At 42.5% G+C, this 26125-nt stretch overlaps 1 protein-coding gene across 1 annotated transcript in view; it reads right to left on the bottom strand.

The window, feature by feature from the left end:
• The window catches only part of GPC4 (glypican 4), a 169717-nt gene that overhangs the window by 67972 nt on the left and 75620 nt on the right, over window positions 1–26125 (bottom strand). The window contains exon 2 of the mRNA XM_077285338.1: window positions 19178–19336. Coding sequence (XP_077141453.1) covers window positions 19178–19336 — 159 coding nt within the window. The remainder of the gene's footprint in view (window positions 1–19177; window positions 19337–26125) is intronic.

Raw genomic sequence — 26125 nt, 5'->3', positions numbered from 1 at the left:
TTGCCTTCAGCATAGCGCAGTAACTGTACCAAAATTCTTTTTCACTAACTTAAATTCTTATGTTGCTTCGTTCGTGTGGGGGAAGGGCAGACCCAAACTTAAACTGACGACTTTGCAAAGACCTAAGCAGGGGGGAGGAGCGGCATTGCCAGATTTCTTTTTATACTATTTGGCGGGGCAGGCCAAAGCACTTTGTAAATGGATGCCTCATAATTATCTCCCTAATTCTGAAAGCCACCTGGTTAGCTCTGTTGGTGCTAAATGTCCACTGGGTCTTCTAGAGTCAGAAAAAATAAATGCCCCTCGATTGTTGCCCATGATACGATTGGCGCGATCCACTTGGAAGAAAATTAAAAGGGTCATTGGGTTTGGGGATATTGTGGCTGAGATGCCTCTATGGGATAATGGTTATTTCCCTGCACTGGTGAACCACCCGTCTGCAAACTTTTGGGTTTCCCACGGAGTCCTGTCAGTGGGAGATTTATAAGATCAGGGGGTCTTCAGATCCTTTGAGCAGCTACAAGTTAAATATGATCTTCCAAGATCTCAATTTTTCCGATACTTGCAACTCAGATCTGCCATTCAATCATTTGTCAGGAGTGTGGGAGCAAACCGTAACATTTCATCTTTACCCTTGATAGGTATTCTTAAGTCACAGGGACCTCAGGGCCTTATCTCGTCCCTATACACATACCTGCTATCAACGGGAGCGAATTCTGCTATGGACTCGGTGAGAGGCAAATGGGAGGGGCTTATCACAGATATGCAGAACGAGGAATGGGAGGATATTTTGGGCTCCCCCCCTCAAAGTCTCCCCGTCGGTCAATAATAGGATGACTCAGCTATATATACTCCACCAGTCATATTTGACTCCGCTGAGACTCTTTCGGATGGGTCGATACTCGACGTCAGAATGTTTGCGTTGCCACTCACCAGACGCTGACTTTATACATCTGATATGGCAGTGTCCCATTGTTCTTCACTATTGGAGGGAGGTAACGTCACTATTGGCTTCTGTACTATCAATCCCGGTTCCTATGGAGCCTTTAGTCTGCCTGTTTGGTATATGGGACGAGGAGGCTTGGGACCATTATGTGGGGATCTTTCTACGTGAAACTCTGTTTTTGGCACGGAAGTTGTTAGCTCTACGATGGATGGGGAATTCACCCCCCTCCATTAGGTCCTGGGTCGAGTTGGTGAATGCAGTTGTGCCTTATGAGCGCACTCTTTATCAAAATAGGGGTTGCCCGGGTAAGTTCAACAAAATCTAGGATAGATGGAACGCCTCTCATCTCACCTTGTGACATGACTAATTGACAAAGACATGGTTTATCTGACTTTTGTTCTGCACGTACTGCGCAGTGGAAGGGGGAAATACTATTCTGCTATCGCTTAATGGCGGCTTAATAGTTTCAGAGGCTTAGTTTGGTTGCAGTTTAAGAGTTTTATGTTTGTAACGTTATGTCTGATTGTTTTATAATTATACACATATGTTTTCCCTCTGTTAAATGATTGGCATATGTATGTGCTGTCCTTACCATCCTTTGTAAATGTAACCATGCAGACTAATGACCAGGACAAATATGTATGCTATATTTTATTTGTGTTTGGAAATAAACGAATAAAAAAAAAAAAAAAAAAATCACACTACCCTTAAAATTATAGACTGTTCATGTCTTTGTTAGTGGGCAAGGGATCAAATACTTATACACACATACATATGCACACACACATACTTCTGTGTGCCGATATAAACTCTCCCCCCCCCCCCCCTTGGTTTTTCTACCACTTTATTACCAACACAAATTAGATTTGTACATTTTTTAAAGGCGCAGTCCTAGGCCTCCTCCTCTTCTCTATACACCATCCCTACTGGACACACCATCAGCAGACTTGGTTTCCAGTACCATCTCTATGCTGATGACACTTAATATAACTCTTCTCCTGTCCTTCACTACCTTAATAAAAAATACCAGCGATTGTCTGCTGTGTCCACCACCATGTCCTCTTTCTATTGAGAAACAATCGCTCCAAAACGGAACATCTCATGTTTCCACCCTTTACCATCCTACAATTTCCTTGGGTGGTTAATCCGTAACTCCAAAGTATCACATTTGGTCTTGGGGTCATATTTTACATACACCTTTCCTTTATTCCTTATATCCAATCACTCATTTGCTCATATTACCTGCATCATAAAAAACATCTACAGAATATAACTTTTTCTCATTTTTGTAACTGCAAACTCTTAAGGTACCGTCACATTTAGCGACGCTGCAGCGATCTAGACAACGATGCCGATCGCTGCAGCGTCGCTGTGTGGTCGCTGGAGAGCTGTCACACAGACCGCTCTCCAGCGACCAACGATGCCGAAGTCCCCGGGTAACCAGGGTAAACATCGGGTTGCTAAGCGCAGGGCCGCGCTTAGTAACCCGATGTTTACCCTGGTTACCATTGTAAATGTAAAATAAAAAAACACATACTCAAATTCCGGTGCATGCGTCCGCTTCCCTGCACTCCTCCTGCATCCTGTGTAAGCGCCGGCCAAAGCAGAGCGGTGACGTCACCGCTGTGCTCTGCTTTACGGTCGTCCGGCGCTAACAGGATGCAGGAGGAGTGCATGGAAGCGGACGCCGGGCACCGGAATGTGAGTATGTGTTTTTTTTATTTTACATTTACACTGGTAACCAGGGTAAATATCGGGTTACTAAGCGCGGCCCTGCGCTTAGTAACCCAATGTTTACCCTGGTTACCAGTGAAGACATCGCTGGATCGGTGTCACGCACACCGATCCAGCGATGTCAGCGGGAGATCCAGCGACAAAATAAGGTGCTGGCCTTCTAGCTCCGACCAACGATATCACAGCAGGATCCTGATCGCTGCTGCGTGTCAAACACAACGATATCGCTATCCAGGACGCTGCAACGTCACGGATCGCTAGCGATATCGTTGTTTTGTGAAGGTACCTTTACTGATGCTCTTAATCATACTAATCAGGACTATTGCAACTCTGTACTAATTGGTCTACTTCTAACCAAACTTTCGCCTCTACAATCCATCCTAAATGCGGCAACCAACTTGTATTTCTGTCCAGCCGCTACACTGTGTGCCAGGTCATCACACTGGTTACTTATCCACAACAGATTACATAATAAACTTCTCTCTCATCCACAAAGTTCTCCACAGTTCTGTATCATTACTCCCTGATCTGTCGACTACACAACCCATGCTCTCAATTCTCCAACTGATCCAAGGCGAACAGCCTCCATAATCCAAACCTCCCACTTTCAACTACAAGACTTCTCTCGTCCTGCACCAGTTTTGTGGAATGAACTACCCCAATCAATACCTAGCACCCTCATTTTTCATCATGCTCTAAAAACACATCCTTTTAGTCCAGCCTATCACCTAAACTCACTAATCTTACTCTTCCTTGTTTTCCCTTTAAATTTTCCTCAAACTGGTCCCTCCTGAATTTGTCTCCATATTCTCCATGCTACTCCCAATTGGTGGCACTAGAGTTCAAGTCATCCTTCTCTCTAAAGTGACAATTTGCATATTTAAATGTCCCAGAGGAGCATGCAAGTTGTTTAAGTCTCCTCATACTGGCATGCCAGACCTGGCATGTCACTCTCCACAAAGAGAAACCTTACTCCTTAGATTCCATATCCTTCATGCACCCAATACTACTTTGTAACTGGGCTTAGACAGATCCTGGCTGATGACCGATCACGCAGCTTATTTGGAAATCCCCATTTATTAGAATGATGGCTGGACCGTACATAACTAGCACATTTTTACCTTTTCACCATTTCCTTATAGATTATAAGCTTGCGATATGGACCCTCACTCCTCCTGTAACAATTGAACTATGTGTTATTCGGTCATTTGCTGATTGCCTGTACATGGCCCCACAAGGCCCATTCATTCAATAAAGAGACCAGAGACAATAAGTGGAAGAAATGGCCGTGTCATTTATTTTGAGTAACTTTAAAATTCATATCACACATTAATCCATCTTTAAATTATTAACTCTTAAATAACCGACAAATTAATCACGATGTAACCAATCCACCCGAAGGGCGATTTTCCTCACGAAATAAATGAACACGACAGGGAATAACCATAAAAAGGGGAAGGGTGGGCGGGATCTTCGGTTCTTCCAGGATAACCGTTGAATGACAGGAAATTCAAACTGCAGGGCTTTTATACCTTCACAAAAAGCCCGCCAAACTGTGAACCACCAATGAAAATACTTGAATTTGACCGCCAAATTCAAGGATAAAACCGGGTAAAACTTGCTCTTGGCTTAATTAGCCAAAGCTTACCTCAGGAATCACAAAGTTTAAACATTGCTTACAAAAACCTAACCAGCTTAATTTCAGAGCCTGTGAGGCCATGAGACCCCCCCTATAATGTAAAATTATGGACGGGGGAGGGCTAACATGGCCCCACAAGGCCCATTCATTCAATAAAGAGACCAGAGACAATAAGTGGAAGAAATGGCCGTGTCATTTATTTTGAGTAACTTTAAAATTCATATCACACATTAATCCATCTTTAAATTATTAACTCTTAAATAACCGACAAATTAATCACGATGTAACCAATCCACCCGAAGGGCGATTTTCCATAAGCCAGGACTCAAGGAGACCTGGCCCCCCCACCAAAGCACAGCCATCTTTCCACTATTGTCTGAAGGTCTAAATTAAAAATGTCCAAACCTATGTCAGAGAGATGGACTAAGTCGTTTCGGTATAAACCCGGTAAAAAACCTTCCAGCTCGGCATGTCTAAAAGAGAAGCCATTAATCATTGGTAAAAATTTACACATACTTCTGTTGACTCTCTTCCGAATTCTTTCAAGAAAAGAAAGTTCTTTCGTAGACCAAATGAACCTGGGGATGATTTCGGAGAAAACAAAACAAGTGAGAGGAGAAAACTGCTTAAAGTAGACAAAATCGGATCTCATAAAGGATAAAAGCTCCAAAGTTTTTGTTTTCCCGATATCATTACCCCCTAGGTGAAGGATTATTAGATCCGGATGAGGAAATTTGACAAAACATCTGTTCAGTTCATGACTTAGATTAAACCAGTATAGGCCTCTTAAACTGTGCCAAAATACTAAAACCGAGTCCTGGTTAAAAGAAAGATTCTCAGAATAAAAACGTTGTTTGGCTCTCTTCTGAGCCCAATAAACATAAGAGTTTCCTACGATCCATACCACCTTGACACCTGAAAAAAATCAAATTTAGTTATCATACAGGTCATGTCTCACATAAAGTCTAAACCTTCCCGACTCCCATCTTCCCAGCTGCATAATTTGAGAATTATGTAAACCAGCTCTCGCTGCCTCCGTCGCTGCACCTATACGGAAAGAATGTGAGGTGAATTTTAAATGATCTTTTTTTAAAAATTGTAAGCATTTTTTCAAAACTGAATTAAATTGGAAAATTGTCGCTGGGGACCCGTCTAAATGCACGAATAAAGGCCCGGGGACAGAAGGTCTCACACGAAGCCAGTTAGTGGTATTAGATAAGGGGCAGAAGGATTCTCCAGGTTTAGCCTCTATCTTTAATCTAACACCCCTTCCTAGCTGATCAGTTTTGGAACGTCTAACAAATAAAAACAAATGCGGGTCCGTAATGGACACATCAGAAACCATAAGCCCAAAGGGACTACATTTTTTAGCCGAAACTAATTCTCCGACGCGTAACGCCCCAAAATAAGCTAAGGAAAATGCCGCGGAAAACAAAATAGCTTCGAATGAATTGGTGCAAACTTCGTGAAGCGATAAGCAAAGGTCTTTTAAAAATGGGAGGGAGATCGGGCGTCTATTGTCTGGTTTGAAACTTGACCGTTTAAATCCTTTCAAAAATTGTTTGATAGGAAATAATCCAGTCAAAGGGTTTTTACCAAGGAGCTTTAAAAAAAATGAGATACCCGCTAGCGATTTAGCCACTGCCGAAAAGGATAAACCCTTGTTACAAAGAAATTCAAGAAACCTTAAACCAGAAATAGGACTGGATATGCTGAAATTAAAATTGTTTAAGTTACAAAAATTAATCCATTGTTGCCATGCGGCCGAGTAATCAGCCCATGTTCTAGGTGACAAAGAGTTCTCGATAAAGTGAGGAATTAAGTCAGAATTAAATCCCAAATCTGATGAGGACAAGCTGTTGGATCCAGATCCGCTGAAGGAACCTGTTGGCGAAAAATATGCCAATGTTGGAAGCAAATGGAATCAGTAATAACCGCTAAGCTACTTGTTCCGCTTTTTGCCTTCAGCCAGATATTTAACTTTAAACAAAGTAAAACTAACTGCCTTAAAATTTTCATGGCCCAAAAATTCTTAGATGACAGGGTGTTAATCCCAAGAATAACGCCCGGATTGTTTGACAAAATCAAAATCCTGTTATCTCTCAAAAGGTGCCCCCACAACGTTAGACCAAGAAAAATTGAAAAAATTTCCGGAACCATAGAATTCTTTAGTATCCCGTTCTGGATCCAAAGATCCGGCCATTCGAGGAAGCACCAATGAGGAGAAAATAGGACACCACAGCCCGAATCAGCTTTATAAGAAAAAGCAAAATTCAAAGTATCAGAAAGGGTAAAGGCAGATTGCCAACAACTTTTGCCGTTATAACTTTCTAAGAAAGTCCGCCAAATCCTGGCGTCTTCCTTTAAGTCAGCTGACACTCTGATATGCGATTCCTGGGAAGAAATTCCAATGGTAGAGTCATACAAGCGTCTGGGAAAAATTCTACCCATTGGAATCACCCGTAGAGCAAAGTTCAAGAGGCCCAAAAGGGATTGGATTTCTTTGAGCGTCACTTTCTTACTCCGTGAAAATTTATCCAAGGCTGTACAAAGTTTAGCAATCTTTACTTCCGGAAGTCTAGATTCCATCTGAACCGAATCTAGGGTAATACCCAAAAATTCAATGACATTGGTGGGTTGGCAGGTTTTGTCATGGGCCAAAGGAACCCCAAATTTGTCACACATTGAAGAAAAAGTATTCAAGGCTATCAGGCAAGCTTGCGAAAATGGTGGACCGACAAAGAGGAAGTCATCTAGGTAATGTAGAATCCCAGCATTTTGAATGCTGGATTCTATTACCCAATGCAAAAAACATGAAAAGCTCTCAAAATAAAAGCATGATAACGCAAAACCCATGGGTAAACACTTATCGAAATAAAATTGTCTCTCAAAGTGAAAACCCAGGGAGTTAAAACCAGAGGGGTTAACTGGAAGGAGCCTGAATGCGGATTTTATATCTGCTTTTGCCATCATGGAGAATCTGCCAAATTTCTTAAGTAGATCTATAGCAGAATCAAATGATGAGTATGAAACGGAACAATCAGCTTTATCTACTTCATCATTCAGGGAGGAACCTGAAGGGAAGGACAAATGATGTATTAAGCGATAACTCCCAATTTCTTTCTTGGGAACAATCCCAAGGGGTGAGATCCGAAAATTAGCGAAAGGGGGGTTCGGAAACAGGCCCGCGATCCTTCCTAAAACAAATTCCTCTAAAATCTTTTTACTCGCCACTTCATGGTAATGGATCAATGAAGAAAGGTTCCTAACAATTGTACAGCCATGTCCCTTAAATTGAGGGACATCAAAGCCAAAACAGAACCCATTAAATAGAAGTCTACTAGTCTCCTGTTTTGGGTACAAGTTTAGCCACCACAGCATTTCTTGAAGATTCACTGGCGTCTGCGCTTTTAGGAATGGGTTCTTTGGATGACTGTCTACGAAAACACTTAAATAAGGGGTGAGAGTTCGCACAAAAGGAGCATTCGTGGCGAAACTTGCACGAATTTCCCCATTTGCATGCGGACTCGTTGAAGGCGAAGCAGACGCCCTTTCTTGAAAAGCTGGAAACTGTTTGTTTATTAGGGTAATGCCTTTGTGGCAGCATCAGATTTAACCACAAGCCTACATCTTTAACCCCCCAATTAATATCTGGATGGACAGCTAATTTTTGCCTAAAGGCCTCGTCATAATGCAGCCATGCTACACCTCCAAAGTTACGATAGGCCTCCAAAATAATATCGATGTGCTGGAATAATTTAGAACACAGACCAGGAAACTTTTCACCTAGAACAGCTGAATAGATCGAAAAGGCCTGAATCCAATTATTAAAGGACTTAAAAGAGCCTCGTTTAGACTCCTCACTTTCAGGCTTAATTTCTCTCTCAGATCTATTCAGCTGATCCTTGCGGGGGAGTAAAGAAAATAAGTCCACGTAAGAATTACTCCAAATAAGGTCTTTGACTGATGAGCTCAAGTGAAATCCAAGTGGAGAGAGATCACAAGTCAAAGCCTCTTTAAATGTATTCTGAGGTAACAAGTTAACTTCAGGGATAATGGATGGGGAATCAGAGGTTTTTTGTACACTACCAGCTTCCCCTAAGGATTCAGCTAAGACGCTTTTTATAATATCCCTGAGTTGATCAGGATACAGACAAGGGAACATTAACAATCTCACCCCTTGCTTGTACAACACCTCCGGGTATCTGGTCAGAATGAGGACCGACGCTCGAGCCTACAAGGGGAGGCGAGCATAGCTGAGGGTTTCCTGGAGCAGGAGATAGTTGAATGCAGACCGGGTCTTCTGTCACTAAGTTGCTGGATGTCGCTGAAGTCTGGTGGCTAAGGTTCCAGGATGAGACCGCTGCCTCAGCCTGGGTAAAAGGTGCCGCCGTAGCGCTTTTACGGCTGGCGGCGGTGAGCAAGATGGCGGCGCCTGAAGATGAGGTAGACGGCGCTTCAGAGTGCTGAGGTAAAGAATCTCGCGCGACGCTGCGAGAGCCGCTTGATGGACGGCTCCGCTTCCTACTCACATCAGGCGCCCGGCTATAGGGAGTTGCCGGCGGAAGTGACGGAGATATCGATCCCCGGGGCGTCTTCCTTCTGGAACGGCCCGGAGCGCGCGCTGTTACAGACGCCGCTGTATCGAGGAGCGGAGGCTGCGATTCAGATACCGGAGGATCCGAGGGAATGGTAACAGCAATAGCTGGTGAAGGTAATGGCTCATTGGCAAGGCAGCTTCTTAGCCAAGCCTCCCCATCCTCTTTGCCCGCCCTTAGAAGCAGCTGCTGCATAAGGTTGTCCATCTTCGGTTCTTCCAGGATAACCGTTGAATGACAGGAAATTCAAACTGCAGAGCTTTTATACCTTCACAAAAAGCCCGCCAAACTGTGAACCACCAATGAAAATACTTGAATTTAACCGCCAAATTCAAGGATAAAACCGGGTAAAACTTGCTCTTGGCTTAATTAGCCAAAGCTTACCTCAGGAATCACAAAGTTTAAACATTGCTTACAAAAACCTAACCAGCTTAATTTCAGAGCCTGTGAGGCCATGAGACCCCCCCTATAATGTAAAATTATGGACGGGGGAGGGCTAACATGCCCCCGCTTAATTGTAAAGTGCTGCAGAATATTTTGCGAAATAGAAAAAATATTTTACACTTTTTTTCCTTATACTAAACAATCAAAAGGTCGAGTGAAATATTGTTAATGCTTTTAGGAACATAACCTTCAACTAGGAGTTCTTTTCTGTAGGACACTCAGACTGACTCAAAGAGCAGCTTAAAATTCTTCGCTTTGCCTGAAGAAATAGATGTAGGGTTTATTCCGTCTGGACTTCTCGGTTCCATAAATTAACACCTATGCTGCAAGTCAGTGGAACAAAGTCCTACACACAAACATACACAGAGGATTACTTTCCTGTTTGGCTGTGCTGTAAAAACATGTTTTATAGCAGCAGGACAAATACACTACACTCATTAAATCACTACATCAACACAAGTTCAATGTACGACTGTCACACTAAGAACTCTAGGATGACAAACCATTCCGCACTGCACTCTCGGGACAACGGCAAAAAACTCACAATGCAACAATAGGTTATTGTTTAGAAAAATATAAGTGCAGACTAATTTTATTTCTTTTTTTTGCATTCGCTTTGCAAAAGTGAAAACAAAGACTAAATTATACTCGGGTCGTTTGGCGTGTGGAAAATTGGGGCAAATGCAAATCAGCTGAAAAAGGTGTTGACCAGTTCCAGCACGAATCTTATATCGAAGAGCCAAAGGTGGAAAGGTCAGTTAACGCTCTACTTATTTGGCAGATTAATACAACAATCTAATGTCAGGAATATGCGCGCTCCGCCAAATTGGGTATGCAGGTTTATTGGGAACATTTGGAGGCAGAGCCAGTTGCACAATTGAGTAAATTGAAGGGGATTTCCAACAACTAAAAAGTAACTATTGTGTTAGATCACAAAATGATTCCAACTGAAATGCGTCTATAGTTTTTCATTATTTCATTTTCATAGTGGCCCCTGTTGTCTTTCGTGTTCGCCTAATGTGTCCAATGCTTGTTAGAAGCCTGCACAATGGCATGAATCACAAGAAGTTGCATGCCGCATGGCTGAGCCACTGATCATGTGCAACCATCAGCACTAAACAAGGAAGGTGGACATTCTGAAAAGTTATTAAAATATATGGGGAGATCTATAGAACGCATGTACTGGAAAAATACACAGAAACCAATTATTCCAAACGGAGAATGCAATATTCTGGATGACAGATCAGTAATCGTGCACATTCAAAAATTAGGCTCCATGAAAAGAGGAGAAAGCGGCACGGCGCTGCCGCGAAACGCGCGTCGGGGTCCATTCTTCGGCTGTTTTTCCACCCTGCACATGTCTTTGGTAAGTCTGGCAGGCACTAATTATCAGACCCCCTTTTATGTGTCATGGGATGGAGTTACATTTAATAGACTTCTGCGAGGTGTCTGTATATGGGGCCGTGGCTAATTTTATTTAGACTCTTACTCACAGCACGTGTAGCATTTGACTTTATTAGACTATGGGGCCTTTTGGTGTTCTCCTTGTGGGGACACCATTTGAGTGTTTTTTTTTGGGGGGGTGGTTCAGCGTTTGTAGGCATTATCTTGTGGATTACTGTATAATATCAATCAATTTTAACAAGAACTATTTATGAAATAAACTGTTATTTTGTTCATCGATGCTCCGTATTTTCTCCTATTTCACATGATGTTTTTTGGAGCGGATTAAGTGAGCTCAGGGGTGGGTGCTATTGCTTGTCACACTCCAGACCTCACAATATGTATTTGGGAATTGTGTTATCAGTTTATTAACCCTTCGGGTGCTTTACAGAAATTAATGGATTGTGGAGAAAATGGACCACACAATTTGTTGTGCAATTTGTCCTGAGCATGCTGACACCTTATATGTGGGGGTAAACTACTGTTTAGGCGCACGGCAGGGCTTAGAAGGGAATGAGCGCCATTTGACTTTTTGAAAGCAAAATTTGCTGTAACAATTAGCAAGCACCGTGTCGCGGTTGAAGAGCCCTTGATGTGCCCAAACAGTGTAAACCCCCCTCAAGTGACCACGTTCTGCAAATAGACTCCTCAAGGAACGTATCTAGATGTGTGGTGAGCACCTTAAACCCCCAGGTGCTGCACAGAAAATTAGAACATTAAGCGGTGAAAAAAAAAAAATTCCACACAAAAATGTTCCTTTAGCCCCGAGTGTTGCATTTTTCCAAGAGTAACAGGAGAAATTGCACTATAAAATTTGTAGAGCAATTTCTCCCGAATATGTCGATACCCCATATGTGGGGGAAAACTACTATTTGTGTGCATGGCAGGGCTCAGAAAGGAAGGTGTGACATTTTGGAACGCAGACTTTGATGGAATGGTCTACGGGTGTCATGTTGCATTTTGAGAGCTGCTAATGCGCATAAACAGTGGAAACCTCCCACAAGTGACCCCATTTTGAAAACTAGACCTCTCAAGGAATTTAACTAGATGTGTGGTGAGCACCTTGCACACACAATTTTACAATGTTGACCAGTGAAAATTAAAAAAAAAAAAATAATAAAAATTCCCACAAAAATATTTTAGCTCCAATTTTTTTCATTTTCACAAGGACAGCAAGAGTAAATGGATCCCAAAATTTGTTGTGCAATTTCTCATTACACAGAAAGGGAACACAAACAACGCAATGTAACTCCAAGTCAATCACAGTTCTGCGAAATGAACCTATGAAGAAACACAGATTGTGAATCAATTTCTACTGCTGTTGTGCAAATGGAACAGACAACAGGTCACCCATAAATTAGCGGGCTCTCATCGCTACAGCAATGTCAAACATGTGGACACTAAATATGGTTTAGGTAGAATGGGGCTAAGAAGGGCGAGGGGCATTTGGATTTGGGAGAGCAGAATTTTCTGGATTTCTTTTTGGGGACGGGGGGAGCATAGCACTTTTCCAGAGACTTTGTGCTACCCGTAATGTGAAAATCCCCTATATTTCCGTTATCAGATGGACCTGAGTGAGAGCTTGCTTTTTTGTGGATTAAGTTGAAGTTTTTATTGGGAACATTTTACAAAAATATTTGGGATCACATTTATCATCCGGCACGCTACACTGAGCACTTACTTTGGGGTTTCCATCTAAACCTCCTAGTGACAAAATTCAGATGAAACCCTCGAGGGATCCATTAACTATAATGAGGCAGCAGAGTTAAGGCCCCGTCACACACAGCGACGCTGCAGCGATACAGACAACGATGCTGATCGCTGCAGCGTCGCTGTGTGGTCGCTGTGTGGTCGCTGTGTGGTCGCTGGGGAGCTGTCACACAGACCGCTCTCCAGCGACCAACGATGCCGAGGCCCCCGGGTAACCAGGGTAAACATCGGGTTGCTAAGCGCAGGGCCGCGCTTAGTAACCCGATGTTTACCCTGGTTACCAGTGTAAAATGTAAAAAAACAAACAGTACATACTCACCTTCGCGCCCCCCGACGTCCGCTTCCTGCACTGACTGAGCGCCGGCCCCAACAGCAGAGTGGTGACGTCACCGCTGTGCTGTACTTTCACTTTCCGGCCGGCAGTCAGTCAGTGCGGGAAGCAGACGGCAAGGGACCTGACGGACACCGGAATGTGAGTATGTAGTGTTTGGTTTTTCTTACATTTACGATGGTAACCAGGGTAAACATCGGGTTACTAAGCGCGGCCCTGCGCTTAGTAACCAGATGTTTACCCTGGTTACCAGTGAAGACATCGCTGAATCCGTGTCACACACACCGATTCAGCGATGTCAGCGGGACCTCAACGACCAAAAAAAGGTCCAGGCCATTCCGACACGACCAGCGATCTCGCAGCAGGGGCCGGGTCGCTGGTACGTGTCAAACATAGCGAGATCGCTACTGAGGTCGCTGTTGCGTCACAAAACTTGTGACTCAGCAGCGATCTCGCTAGCGATATCGCTATGTGAGACGGGGGCTTTACTCTGGACTCAGTCTGGCCTCTGTTTAGCGGTGTCCTTTTCAGAAGTGCACAAAACTGGCCAACCGAGCTTTTATGCATGGCTAAAAAAATGGACACCTCCGGATCACAGACCAGACGGCGTCAACAGTGCTTGCATCTGCCTCATAGGCAATCTTCCATCGAGGGTTCTGTCTTTATCACGTATTTCAGAGATTTACACAGAAACCCCGGTGTAAGAGCTCATCCTAACTGCGATCTTTTAGAGACTGAATGAAAAAATAGAAATCAGTAGTAGGTGAAAAATTGATTCCATGCCGTTCCTCCTGTAGTATATGTGATTAGGCGACTTTTTCCTTCTGGTCGGTGCGATTACAGCGATACCAGATTTATAGCGGGTTTTTATGTTTGGCTGCGGTCACACTAAAAATACGCTTTTTATTGCAAAAAACAGTTTTTGCATCACCATATTTTGATAGCTATAATATTACATATTTCAGCTGACAGCCATGTGAGGGTTTTTTTTTTCCGGGATGGGCTGATGTTTTTATTGGTACCATTTTCTGGCACTTGACATTTTTTGATCGCTTTCTATTCTGATTTTTGGGAAACAGAATGAAGAAAAACCAGCAATTCAGAATTTTTTATTTTAAATTTATTCTGCTCCACATGTGGTAAAATTGATGACGCAGCTTTATTTTTCGTGTCAGTATACATATAGTGATAACACATTTAGATTTTTATATATATTTTGTTGCAACTACACAAATACTTTTATAGAAGAAAAAAAAAAAATTGCACTGCTTTATTCTGAGAGGTATAACTTATTTTTCTGCTGATGGAGCTTCATGGCGGCATGTTTTTTGCGGGACCAGATGACGTTTTCAGAGATACCATTTTTATTTAAATTAGTCTTTTTGATTGCGTTTTAATCGCACTTTTTGTTCGTTAGTATGATGATAAAGAATTGTTTTTTGACTAACTTTTACGGTGTTCACTGAAGGTGTTAACTAGTGGGGCAGTTCTGTAGGTCGGGTCGTTCCGAATGAGGCGATATAGATGAATATTTTAATGGAAAAAATACACATTTGGTATGAACAAAATTCTAATTATTTTTATTGTTTTGAGAGTTATTATTACCATTAATTTTTTATTTTTTATACTTTTGTTTACTTAGTCCCTCTATGGGACTTTCACTTGTTTAAACTTTGATGGCCTCTGATCTCTAATAAAGCAATGTAGGAGGGCTGACACAAGCTTGATACACCATGCTTTGCGCATGATGCAACAAGTTTGCTAGCTCCATTGACCCAGATATTGCCATGACGACAGAGTCACCATGACACCATACAGCCCCTCGCGATAACTCTGTCTGCCTTCTAAATACTGCGATTGGTATCGATCCCAGCATTTAGCTGGTTAAATTGCTTCCTGACAGTGGGTGCCGGGTGTCCGCTGTCGTATCAGCCATGACGTATAAATACACTGCATAGGTCGGGAAGTGCAAATACTGGAAACGTATTAAAGCATATCTGTCATTTTAATTTCATACATACTACACATGAAAATAAGTACCGTAAGTTTGTAATATATCTTAGAGGAATCTGCTTTCATTTCCTCCCACATTGATATTTTACTCTAATTCAGGGGTACAATCTGTATTCAGTGAGCTTAGCACTTCCAATCACTGAGCTAAGCAGGGACAATTGGTGCTTTTAAAATTCTATGGAGCGAGGAGGAGCTAGAGGCAGACATAGAACTCTATGAGCACCAACTGTCATCTCCATTCTTAGTAATGGGAAAAATCTGTCTTCACTGAAGACTATTTAACAAGTGAATTGAGAATAAAAATTCAGTCCAGGAGGAGAAAGAAGCAGATTTTCTCTTATAAGAGATTTCTTATTTTCACATGTACAAATGATTTATGAAAAATAAATTAGGAATAAAAGTGAAATCCCAGCTAATATGGAGGCAATATTAAAATTGTAATAATTTCAACATATGTAAAATTAAAATGAGAACATCTGCTGTGACATACAGATTCTTCACCCCCTATATACGGTGCATACAGATACTCAACCTCCAAGGTGTGACCCGTTACTTAGAGATGCATTCATACATATAACACATCCATATTGCAATTCCTTGGATATTGTGTGTGGACATGTGCAGCCCTAGTTTTCCCAAGGGACAAGGTGTATGAGAACTTCACTCCACCCCACAGCTGGCGCTACATAATAAAACATCAAATAGCAGCTTGAACTGGGCAGATTAAAGGGAAACTTGAAGGGAAGACGGTAACAAGACACCAACGTTGGGGTGTTTTTTTGGTTTCGTGTTGCAGTTACACAACCTAAGACACATGCATATGCCGGTAACTGAAAGATAGCGATAATCAAGGGTGTTTTTTTTTTTTGTTATTTCTATGTTGTCTTTTAGGAAGAATATGATCCTTATTAAGAAACGCTCCAAACCATGAAGGAAAAGACTTGTTGCACGTACAATACAAGATAAGGAGATAATAAACGGTTTATGACTTCATGGGAAGCGCGGTGTAAGGTGCCATATAGATTAATGTAACCCCTACATGGAGTTGGATCTCCACCATAAATCCATATTTAACAGTCCAAATTTTGCCAAGGAAGGGAATAGGAACTCATTTTACCCTTAAGTGGAATCGTAATGTACATACGGCCCCCTCCGCGGTCACTTCTACAATACGTCCCACCAGCTGCCGAGGTCACATCTATACAGATGCCCATTATGGTCTCCTGGCACCTTCAGGTTTAAGGTTTTATGATCAGGACATTCACTTTTTTTTTTTTTTTTTAAAGAAATCCATTCTTTGGTTGGAAGCAGAATTTAATTTGGTTAGTTAGCAATTAAGGGCACTTAAAAAGTTGGTGACAGCAAGGGAAAAGGTCAGCAGGCCCCACATGAAAGCTCAATTGCTACACCAGACGTTTGGGGGAAGAAAAAAGAAAGGCCTTCGCATAAAGAATGCTTGGGGCTGTAAAACCTCAGATCTCTGGCAGACCACAACACTTGAATAAGGAGGTTAAAAAAGCAAAGGCTGATGTGACAGATGTGAACACAGCCATATGCACAGATATATGAACTACACCACAGAATCAGGGAACGAGGAAACCTTTACCTACAGGACAGAGAATTTTCTCTTATTGGACCTGTCAACCAGGGCAAAAGAGGCCAGAATTTTCCTCACTTCACTCACACTGCTTATTTTTTTATCCCCACCAAAATGATTCCAGAGATGTGTTTTTTTATTAACTGATAATTTTTATGAAGTTTATTAAAAAGGGGCAATGCTCACATGCCCACAAAGGAATACCGTATTTTTCGGATTATAAGAATCACTTTTTCCCCCCAATTTTTTGGGGAAAACGGGGGGGGGTGTCTTATAATGCAGATATACCTTACAGGCCGAGGTGGAGCAGGGTTCCAGGGTCGCTGCTGGAGGAGGCAAGAGTGGAGGGCTGCTGCAGGCCGGGATGAGGGGTGTTTGGATGTGTGGTGCACCGCTGCGGGTGTTCGGTGCTGCGGGGGCTCTGCCGACATTTTGTGAAAGCCCAGAGCCTCCGCAGTTACATGGTTTCCTATGCGGCAGACTCCAGGAAAATGGCCTTTATGATTCTCCAGGTCATTACGAGTTCATAGACACCAAACATGTCTAAGTTCTTTTTAATTTAAGTGGTGAAAAAAAAAATCCAAACTGAAAAAAAAAAAAAAAAAAAGGCGCCATTTTCCAATACCATTAGCGTCTCTATTTTTCATGATCTAGGGTTGGGTGAGGGTTTATTTTTTGTGTTCCGAGCTGTCGTTTATTTAAATATACCATTTTGGTGCCAATATGATCTTTTGATTGTCCGTTATTGCATTTTAATGCAATGTCGTGGCAACCAAAAAACGTAAGTCTGGCGTTCTGACTTTCTCGCTGCGCCGTTTATCATTCAGAATCATCCGATCTATCAGTAAAATAAAGGATTAACCTGAACGTGGCGATACCAAATATGTGTGTTTGATTTTCTTTTTATGGTTTAATTTTGAATGGGGCGAAACAGGGGTGATTTGAACTTTTATATTTTTTTTATTTTTTATATTTTTAAATACATTTCCCCCCCCCCCACACACACACACACTTTTGGCATGCTTCAATTGTCTCCATAGAAGCTGCCATAACCCGATGAACAGATTGCCTGTATGTAGAATTACTCACTTGCTATGAGCACCGACCACCGGGCGGCGCTCATAGCAATCTGGCAGTGACAACCATAGAGGTCTGCAGGAGACCTCCGGTTGTCCTGCCAACCCACCGGTCACCCGCAATCACATGATGGGGGGCACCGATGGGCGAATTTCCGTCGCGCTTGCCGGAAGCGGGTTAAAAGCCACGGTCAGAGTTTGACAGTGGCATTTATCGGGTTAACAGCCACGGGAGGATCGCAATTCCTCCCGCGGCTGTTAGGCTCGGTTCACATAGCGTTAATGGCAATGCACTGACAGCATCCATTACATAGCGGCACTAACGCTATGTAACGGATGCGTTAGCGCACCCGTTGACTGCAATTATGTAGCGCATCGCTAACGCATGTCATAATTGGCATGACTTAGCGATGTGCCGTCATTTTTTGATGGCCCCGCGGACGCAGTCTGCAGCGTTTCAGGGTCTGTCACCGCTCGGGCGATCGCATAACGCGATCTTTAACGGCACTTGCGTTAACGAAGTCAGTTTATAGCATGCGTTGAACGGACTGCCCTAACGCAATATGAACCCTGCCTTAGTGGCACATGTCGGCTGTTCAAAACAGCTGACATGTGCCGTAAAAGATGTGGGCTCCGGCGGTAAGGGAGGGAGTCCGACATCAACGTATTATTACACCTGATGTCGGAAAGCGATTAAAGAAGTACTCCAATCAAAATTTTTATCCTTTTTATACAATTACTCATTTTTGCTTTTCTACCCAGCTAATTCTTCCTTTTTCCATTAGGTCTGTAACATCACATTATTAGGGCTGGAATCAGACGAGCGTATAGCATCAGATGTGAGATGCTAATGACACTCAGCTCCAGCTCTGCTGCCAGCGTGATCCGAGTGTCAGGGCTCTGCACTCCGATCTTCTCACATGAATCACAGCACAGGTACGGAGGAGACAGAGAAAGTAATTTCTCCATTGCCTGTCTCGGCGCATGTTGGACTTTAAAATTGTACACTAACAGTACTGCACAAATAAAGTCTTCATTTTATTCTATTGGGTCAGTACGAATACGGTGATTCCAAATTTATAGTCTTATTGAAGTTTATTATTTTGTACAATAAATACACGCTTCGAAATATAAATTTTCATTGTATTGGTCAACACGGATGCGGCAAGTAAAAATATGGGTTTGTCTTTTCTATAAAAATAACCGGTAAAAAGCAATAAATTATACATTTTATTTCTACTCTTAAAAATATTCTCTCTTTTACAATTCTAACTAGTCCCAGAAGGGGACGTGAAAATGTGACCCAGTGATCGTATTGATCGGATACTGCGAGACTGGCAGGATCTGATAGGCTGGGGTTTATGGCAGACATGGAGGCCGATGTTAGGGCTCCATGACGCCCTCTGTATAGATTCTTTGCTTCCACAGTATAAATGACTGGCCAGTCTTTGTGATGTACGCGTTGCCACTTGGTAGTTGATCAGGAGATCGTGATCAACCACTTGGCTATCCTGGGTATAGAAAATGAACCACTAGATCAGGTTTGATTCAAAAACGTAGAAGCAAAAAGTTATATCAAGTAATCAAAGACTCTTTACATAAACCGAGCACATTATCACTAATAAAAATCATTAATATTCCCTTACCATCAAACTTGCTGTATCTGGAAGAAAATACATTCTGCAGCGTGCTACATGGCTCTGTGACCGCTGCCTTGAAATCATGTTTACTTTGCTGGCTGTATTTCTCTTCCATCGCTTGAGAGCAACATGTATGTCCCGGTGAACAGACTTTCAGATGGTCACCTAATAGAGGGGAAATACAAAAATAAAGAACATGAGAATACCATTCTGGATGGAAAACTGTGTGTATAAAACTAGAGTTTCCCCAAATACAATTCCATGAAGAGTCCAACATGCAGCATTAAACCGTCACCGATCTGTAAAACATTTTGTGATCCGGCGGTCTGCTAATAGCCAGTTTACACAGACAGACCGCAGTAAACATTGGGGGGGGGGGAAAAGTTTGCATAAGCTGCCATTTTTTCTTACTGCAAGAGTCACGATACTGCACTGTTGAGCACAATGATCATTTGCACTGCACAAAAGATCATTTTACCAGATGAAAGAACATCTGGCACATTTGTTGGGTGATCGGCCGTTCTCGAGAACGCTTGTTCAAGATGATCATACAGTGTGCATTCACACACCAGTGTGATTTGTCCGTATGCGGTCTTTTTTTTTTTTTACGGATCCAGTGAATAAAATGCATCCATTCAGACATCCATTAAAATGATGGATTCGAGAGCGAGATCAGGGAGCAGGTCCTAATCTTAGCTAATTTAAGGATCAGAATAGGACACACTCAATGGGTCTGTGTGCAGCTGTCACAGAAAAACAAAACAAAAAACAGCACACTGACACTGCCCACAGATGTGTGTCTGCAGTCTTCGTGGTTTTATGGTCATGCGGAGTCAAAATACTGAATCGTGTATAGCCAGCCTCAGGCCGGGGTCACACTTGCGAGTGCAATGCGAGAAACTTGCACCTCAATACCCGGCACTGCCGCCGGCACTTGGGACCGGAGCATAGAAATACATGCAGCACACACCCCGGTACCGAGTGCCGGCGGCAGTGCCGGGTATTGAGGTGCAAGTTTCTCGCAAGTGTGACCCCGGCCTAAGATTCTCCCTCACACTTAGATATTTTTCCTTTAGTAAAGCTGGCCACATTTCTAGAATACATGCATTCCGAAAGGGTAGATGACACCCTAAAAAAGAAAAACAAACGGATTGTGTATGTTTCAAGTAAACATGCACAATCCTTCATTCCCCCTCCCAAGACATCAGCCATTTGCCAGGTTCAGTCAACATTAATCTACAGACCGTGGATCAAACAATTTACAAAACATTCCTAGTTGTCTTGGCTCCGGGAACCCTACAATACTGCTGAATAAAAAAAAAAAAAAAATTATATTTATATTATATTTTATATATATATATATATTATCATCTAGGAGATGAACAGACGTTTTAGTAGTTATCTACATTTGGTGGATCAGGGCAAAGGTTCATTCAATAAATAGAAAAAAAAAAAAAGACAGCAAGCATATTTTTAAAGTCACGTCTCTTGGTTAGGGGGCAAATTGAGAAATCCTCACTCAGCTGTTCAGGGCTCTCAAAGGATCATTTGTGCTGGTAATTGGCAGATTCACTGTACAGACAGACAGTGACACGGTCAAAGGAGAACAGTCCGACTGCTACTGAAAAAGTGCATTTTCTAAGGGGGGGCTGTTCACGTCAGGACAACACATTATTAAACCTTGTAGTCATGAGGGCTTTCCAGATTGACCAAGTCCTGATGGCTTGCCTGAGTGTAACCCCCCTATCAAAATAGTCGAGTAAAAACCTCATTTCTTCCTATACTTAAACCATACATATAATTGACTTATTCATGTGTGTCAGCCATGACCCCACACAATTATCTAAAAAAAAAAAAAAATTCCATGAACAACCCATGGTAACTAGGATTTCAGGAATGGCAATAAAAAAAATTACAAAAAAACATTTTATAATTAAAAGTTATGAGTAACTAACAGCCCAAATCATCAAAAATTAAAAAGCATTCCAACTTTGTAAAAACAATGAAAGGGATCAATATAAAGTGATTTGCATACCATACATTGTCAACTTTCTACAGAAGGTTGCAATGGCCGGCCAAACTTGCAGCTCCCGGCTGCCTCGCTGCACTATGTCCCACCCCTGGCACTGGACACTCATTGTCCCCCAATACTAGGGCAGAGAGTGCGTTGGATAAAATGGGAGCATGACCGTATTTTCGCTGTGCGTGGGAAAAAAATATGGCAAACTTCATACTAATGTTATTCAGTAGGGCTCTTCAGATGGCTTTTCCCCCCCGAATATCCACGCGAAACAATATCACAGCATGCACGAGTTTACTCTTAACATCGGATGAGAGCGTACATTTAATGTTTTTTTTTGTGTGCATAGACTGGTGTACCACACGGATCAACAGTACAGCATCTGATTTTACAGATACATTTTATTCACTGCGGATACAAAATGAATGCCATGCAGATAACAGTACGGATGAAAAATCTGTCTTGGATTTTAAAAAAAATAAAAAATTTGTGTGTATGTGTATATATATATATATATATATATATATATATATACATATACATACATACATACATACATACATACATACATACATACATACATACATACATACATACACACATACACACATACACACATACACACTCGTGTGAACTCAGTCTTAGGCCTTATTCAGACGACTTTTTCACCGGTTTTGTGTTTTTGACAGATGGAAAACATACCCAATATAGTCTCGTACAGTATCATACTCTATGGCAGGGGTGGGGAACCTCAGGCCCCAGGGCCCTTTACGGCCCTCGATGACTTATCAGGCCCCAGGGCAGATTCTCAGCGACAGCATTCTTGGGCCGGTTTCACACGTCAGTGGCTCCGGTACGTGAGGTGACAGTTTCCTCACGTACCGGAGCCACTGACACACGTAGACCCATTAAAATCAATGCATCTGTGCAGATGTCATTGATTTTTTGCGGACCGTGTCTCCGTGTGCCAAACACGGAGACATGTCAGTGTTCATGGGAGCGCACGTATTACACGGACCCATTAAAGTCAATGGGTCTGTGTTAAACACGGACCACACACGGACCTTCTCCGGGTGCAGTCCGTGTGGCGTGCAGGAGACAGCGCTACAGTAAGCGCTGTCCCCCCCACATGGTGCTGAAGCCGCCATTCATATCTTCTCTGCAGCAGCGTTTGCTGCATAGAAGATATGAATAATAGTGTTTAAAAGAAAGATCTATGTGTCCGCCGCCCTCCCACCCCGTGCACCCCCCCCCCCCCCCGCTGTTCTGAAAATACTCACCCGCCTCCCTCGCAGTGTTCTGTGCTGGCCGCCCCTTCTACTGTATGCGGTCACGTGGGGCCTCCGATTAGAGTCATGAATAGGTGGCTCCACCTCCCATAGGGGTGGAGCCGCCTATTCATGACTGTAAATGAGCGGCCCCACGTGACCGCATACAGTAGAAGGCACGGTCAGACCAGGAAGCATCGACAGCCAACGAGGGAAGCGGGTGAGTATTTTCAGAACAGCGGGGGGACGCACAGGGGGTGGGGGGGGCGGCGGACACATCTTCTATGCAGCAAATGCTGCTGCACAGAAGATATGAATCGCGGCTTCAGCACGATGCAGTGTACCACACGCGTGGGTACCACACGCTCCGTGTGGTACCCACTCGGCACACGGGCGGCACACGTGTGCCGCACGTATGGCCTACGTGAGCTCACGGACACGGATAACTCCGGTACCGATTTTTTCCGTTGCCGGAATTATCTGGACGTGTGGGACAGCCCTCGGGCAGGGAGGTGTATTTTGATTGCCACCAGCTCAGTAATTTCTTCTTGCCCTGTTAGCACACACACGCAGTGTGTTCACTACTGAACACTGAAGGGCATGCAATGAAAGATTACATCCTGACAGTATAAATATCCAAATGGCCCTTGGCAGAAAAAGATTCCCCACCCCTGCTCTATGGAGGTGTGTGTGTGTGTGTGTGTGTGTGTGTGTGTGTGTGTGTGTGTGTGTGTGTGTGTGATATCACACATGAGTGTACCCCTGCTCTATGGGGCTGTTCACACGACCGTGTGTGTGTGCGTGTATCACATGTACATGTACACATGACTGTCTGATAAGAATCAGGGCTCAAAATCACTCCTAAGTCTACAAGTCTAGGCAATATCCATGTGCTGAAACATTATAATAGGTACAAAGATATTTTAATTATATTTTTTTAGTTTTTTTATTTTATTTTATTTTTTTGCATACGAGAATATCCCAGATGGTAAAAACGGACATCGTGAACACTGATGAAAATAGCTGTCTGAATGAGGCGTAAAAGGGGACAGAGGCAGATTGATTTTAGTACAACAGCACATTGCATTACCATAAATCTTCTACCGAGAGCCCCGTTTGCCTTTCCACAGCGTGATTTCACCAGAATCGGCAGAGGCAGTGTGCGATAGAAGATTAAGGCCATGTGCACACGTTTAGTATTTTTCGCGTTTTTCGTTATAAAAACGTGATAAAAACGCGAAAAAAACCGCTAACATATGCCTCCTATTATTTACAGTGTATTCCGCATTTCTTGTGCAAATGTTGCATTTTTTTCCGCGAAAAAAAATCGCATCACGGAAAAAAAGCAACATGTTCATTAAAAATGCGGAATTGCGGGGATTCCGCACACCTAGGAGTGCATTGATCTGCTTACTTCCCGCACGGGGCTGTGCACACCATGCGGGAAGTAAGCAGATCATGTGCGGTTGGTACCCAGGGAGGAGGAGAGGAGACTCTCATCCACGGACTGGGCACCATATAATTGGTAAAAAAAAAAAAAAAAAAAGAATTAAAATAAAAAATAGTCATATACTCACCCTCTGATGGCCCCCGAAGTGTTCCCGCCTCTCAGCGCTGCATGCTCTTTCTTCCGTTCCTATAGATGCTCTGTGTGAAGGACCTGCGATGACGCCGCTGTCTTGTGATTGGTCGCGTGACCGCTCACGTGACCGCGACGTCACCGAAGGTCCTGCACGCACCATCTATAGGAACGGACGCCGCTGAGGACATCAGCTGTTTGCAGGCGAGTATAACCATTTTTTTTATTTTATTTTTTTATTTTTAAACATTCTATCTTTTACTATAAATGCTGCATAGGCAGCATCTATAGTAAAAAGTTGGTCACACTTGTCAAACACTATGTTTGACAAGTGTGACCAACCTGTCAGTTTTCCAAGTGATGCTACAGATCACTTGGAAAACTTTAGCATTCTGCAAGCTAATTTTGCTTGCAAAATGCTAAAAAAAAAAAGCGAAAAAACCGGGGGGAAAAAAAACGCAAAAAAAAATGCGGATATCTTGCAGAAAATTTCCGGTTTTCTTCAGGAAATTTCTGCAAGAAATCCTGACGTGTGCACATACCCTTACAGTAATGCAGTGTGCAGCGCAGCAACGACAGAGCTACTAAAATTGAAACAATGCGTACAGACTTATTAGGGCTATCCTCCATTCCCACACACCACCTCCACCAAACGGCGTTATCACGAAACCTCACCGTTTAGAGCAGAGTTCTGTAGTAGGAGATGTGCAAGGAAGAAAACACTGAAGTACAGTAGGTAGAATTCCCAAGATGGCAGAGATAAATGGAAGGCAAAAAAATTAAATACGTTTCTTACATTTTTGGGGATTTGGGAAGCTTCATACTTTTTTCCTAAAAAGGTTACTCAGGAGGTATATATTCCTAAAATGTGGTATGAATTCGGACTAATACCAATACCAGCAACCTCTGGGGTTTTTTAACCCCTTCATGACCCAGCCTATTTTGACCTTAATGACCTGGCCATTTTTTGCAATTCTGACCAGGGTCCCTTTATGAGGTAATAACTCAGGAACGCTTCAACGGATCCTAGCGGTTCTGAGATTTTTTTTTTTGTGACATATTGGGCTTCATGTTAGTGGTAAATTAAGGTCAATAATTTTTGCATTTATTTGTGAGAAAAATGGAAATTTGGGAAAAATTTTGAAAATTTTGCATTTCTCAAATTTTGAATTTTTATTCTGTTAAACCAGAGAGTTATGTGACACAAAATAGTTAATAAACAACATTACCCACATGTCTACTTTACATCAGCACAATTTTGGAAAAAACTTTTTTTTTTGCTAGGAATTTATAAGGGTTAAAATTTGACCAGAGATTTCTCACTTTTACAACAAAATTTACAAAACTTTATTTTTTTTTTGTATTTTTGTATTTTTTTATTTTTTATTTTTTTTTTTTTAGAGACCACCTCACATTTGAAGTCACTTTGAGGGGTCAATATGGCTGAAAATACCGCAAAATGACACCATTCTAAAAACGGCACCCCTCAAGGTGCTCAAAACCACATAAAAAAAGTTTATTAACCCTTCAGGTGCTTCACAGCAGCAGAAGCAATGTGGAAGGAAAAAATGAACATTTAACTTATTAGTCACAAAAATGATCTTTTAGCAACAATTTTTTTTATTTTCCCAAGGGTAAAAGGAGAAACTGGACACCGAAAGTTATTGTGCAATTTGTCCAGAGTACGCCGATACCCCATATGTGGGCGAAACCACTGTTTGGGCGCATGACAGGGCTCGGAAGGGAAGGAGCGCCATTTGACTTTTTGAATGAAAAATTGGCTCCAATCTTTAGCGGACACCATGTCGCGTTTGGAGAGCCCCCGTGTGCCTAAAGATTGTAGCTCCCCCACAAGTGACCCCAATTTGGAAACTAGACCCCCCCCCCCCAGGAACTTATCTCGATGCATAGTGAGCAATTTGAACCCCCAGGTGCTTCAAAAATTGATCCGTAAAAATGAAAAAGTACTTCTTTTTTCTCCAAAAAAAAATTTCTTTTAGCCTCAATATTTTCATTATCACATGGGCAACAGGATAAAATGAATCCTAAAATTTGTTAAGCAATTTCTCCTGAGCACACGGATACCT

Source organism: Ranitomeya variabilis, chromosome 2, assembly GCF_051348905.1.
Source record: "Ranitomeya variabilis isolate aRanVar5 chromosome 2, aRanVar5.hap1, whole genome shotgun sequence".
NCBI classification, from domain to species: domain Eukaryota; kingdom Metazoa; phylum Chordata; class Amphibia; order Anura; family Dendrobatidae; genus Ranitomeya; species Ranitomeya variabilis.
The sequence above is the reverse complement of the archived record's forward strand: the minus strand, read 5'-3'. Positions and strand labels throughout refer to the sequence as shown.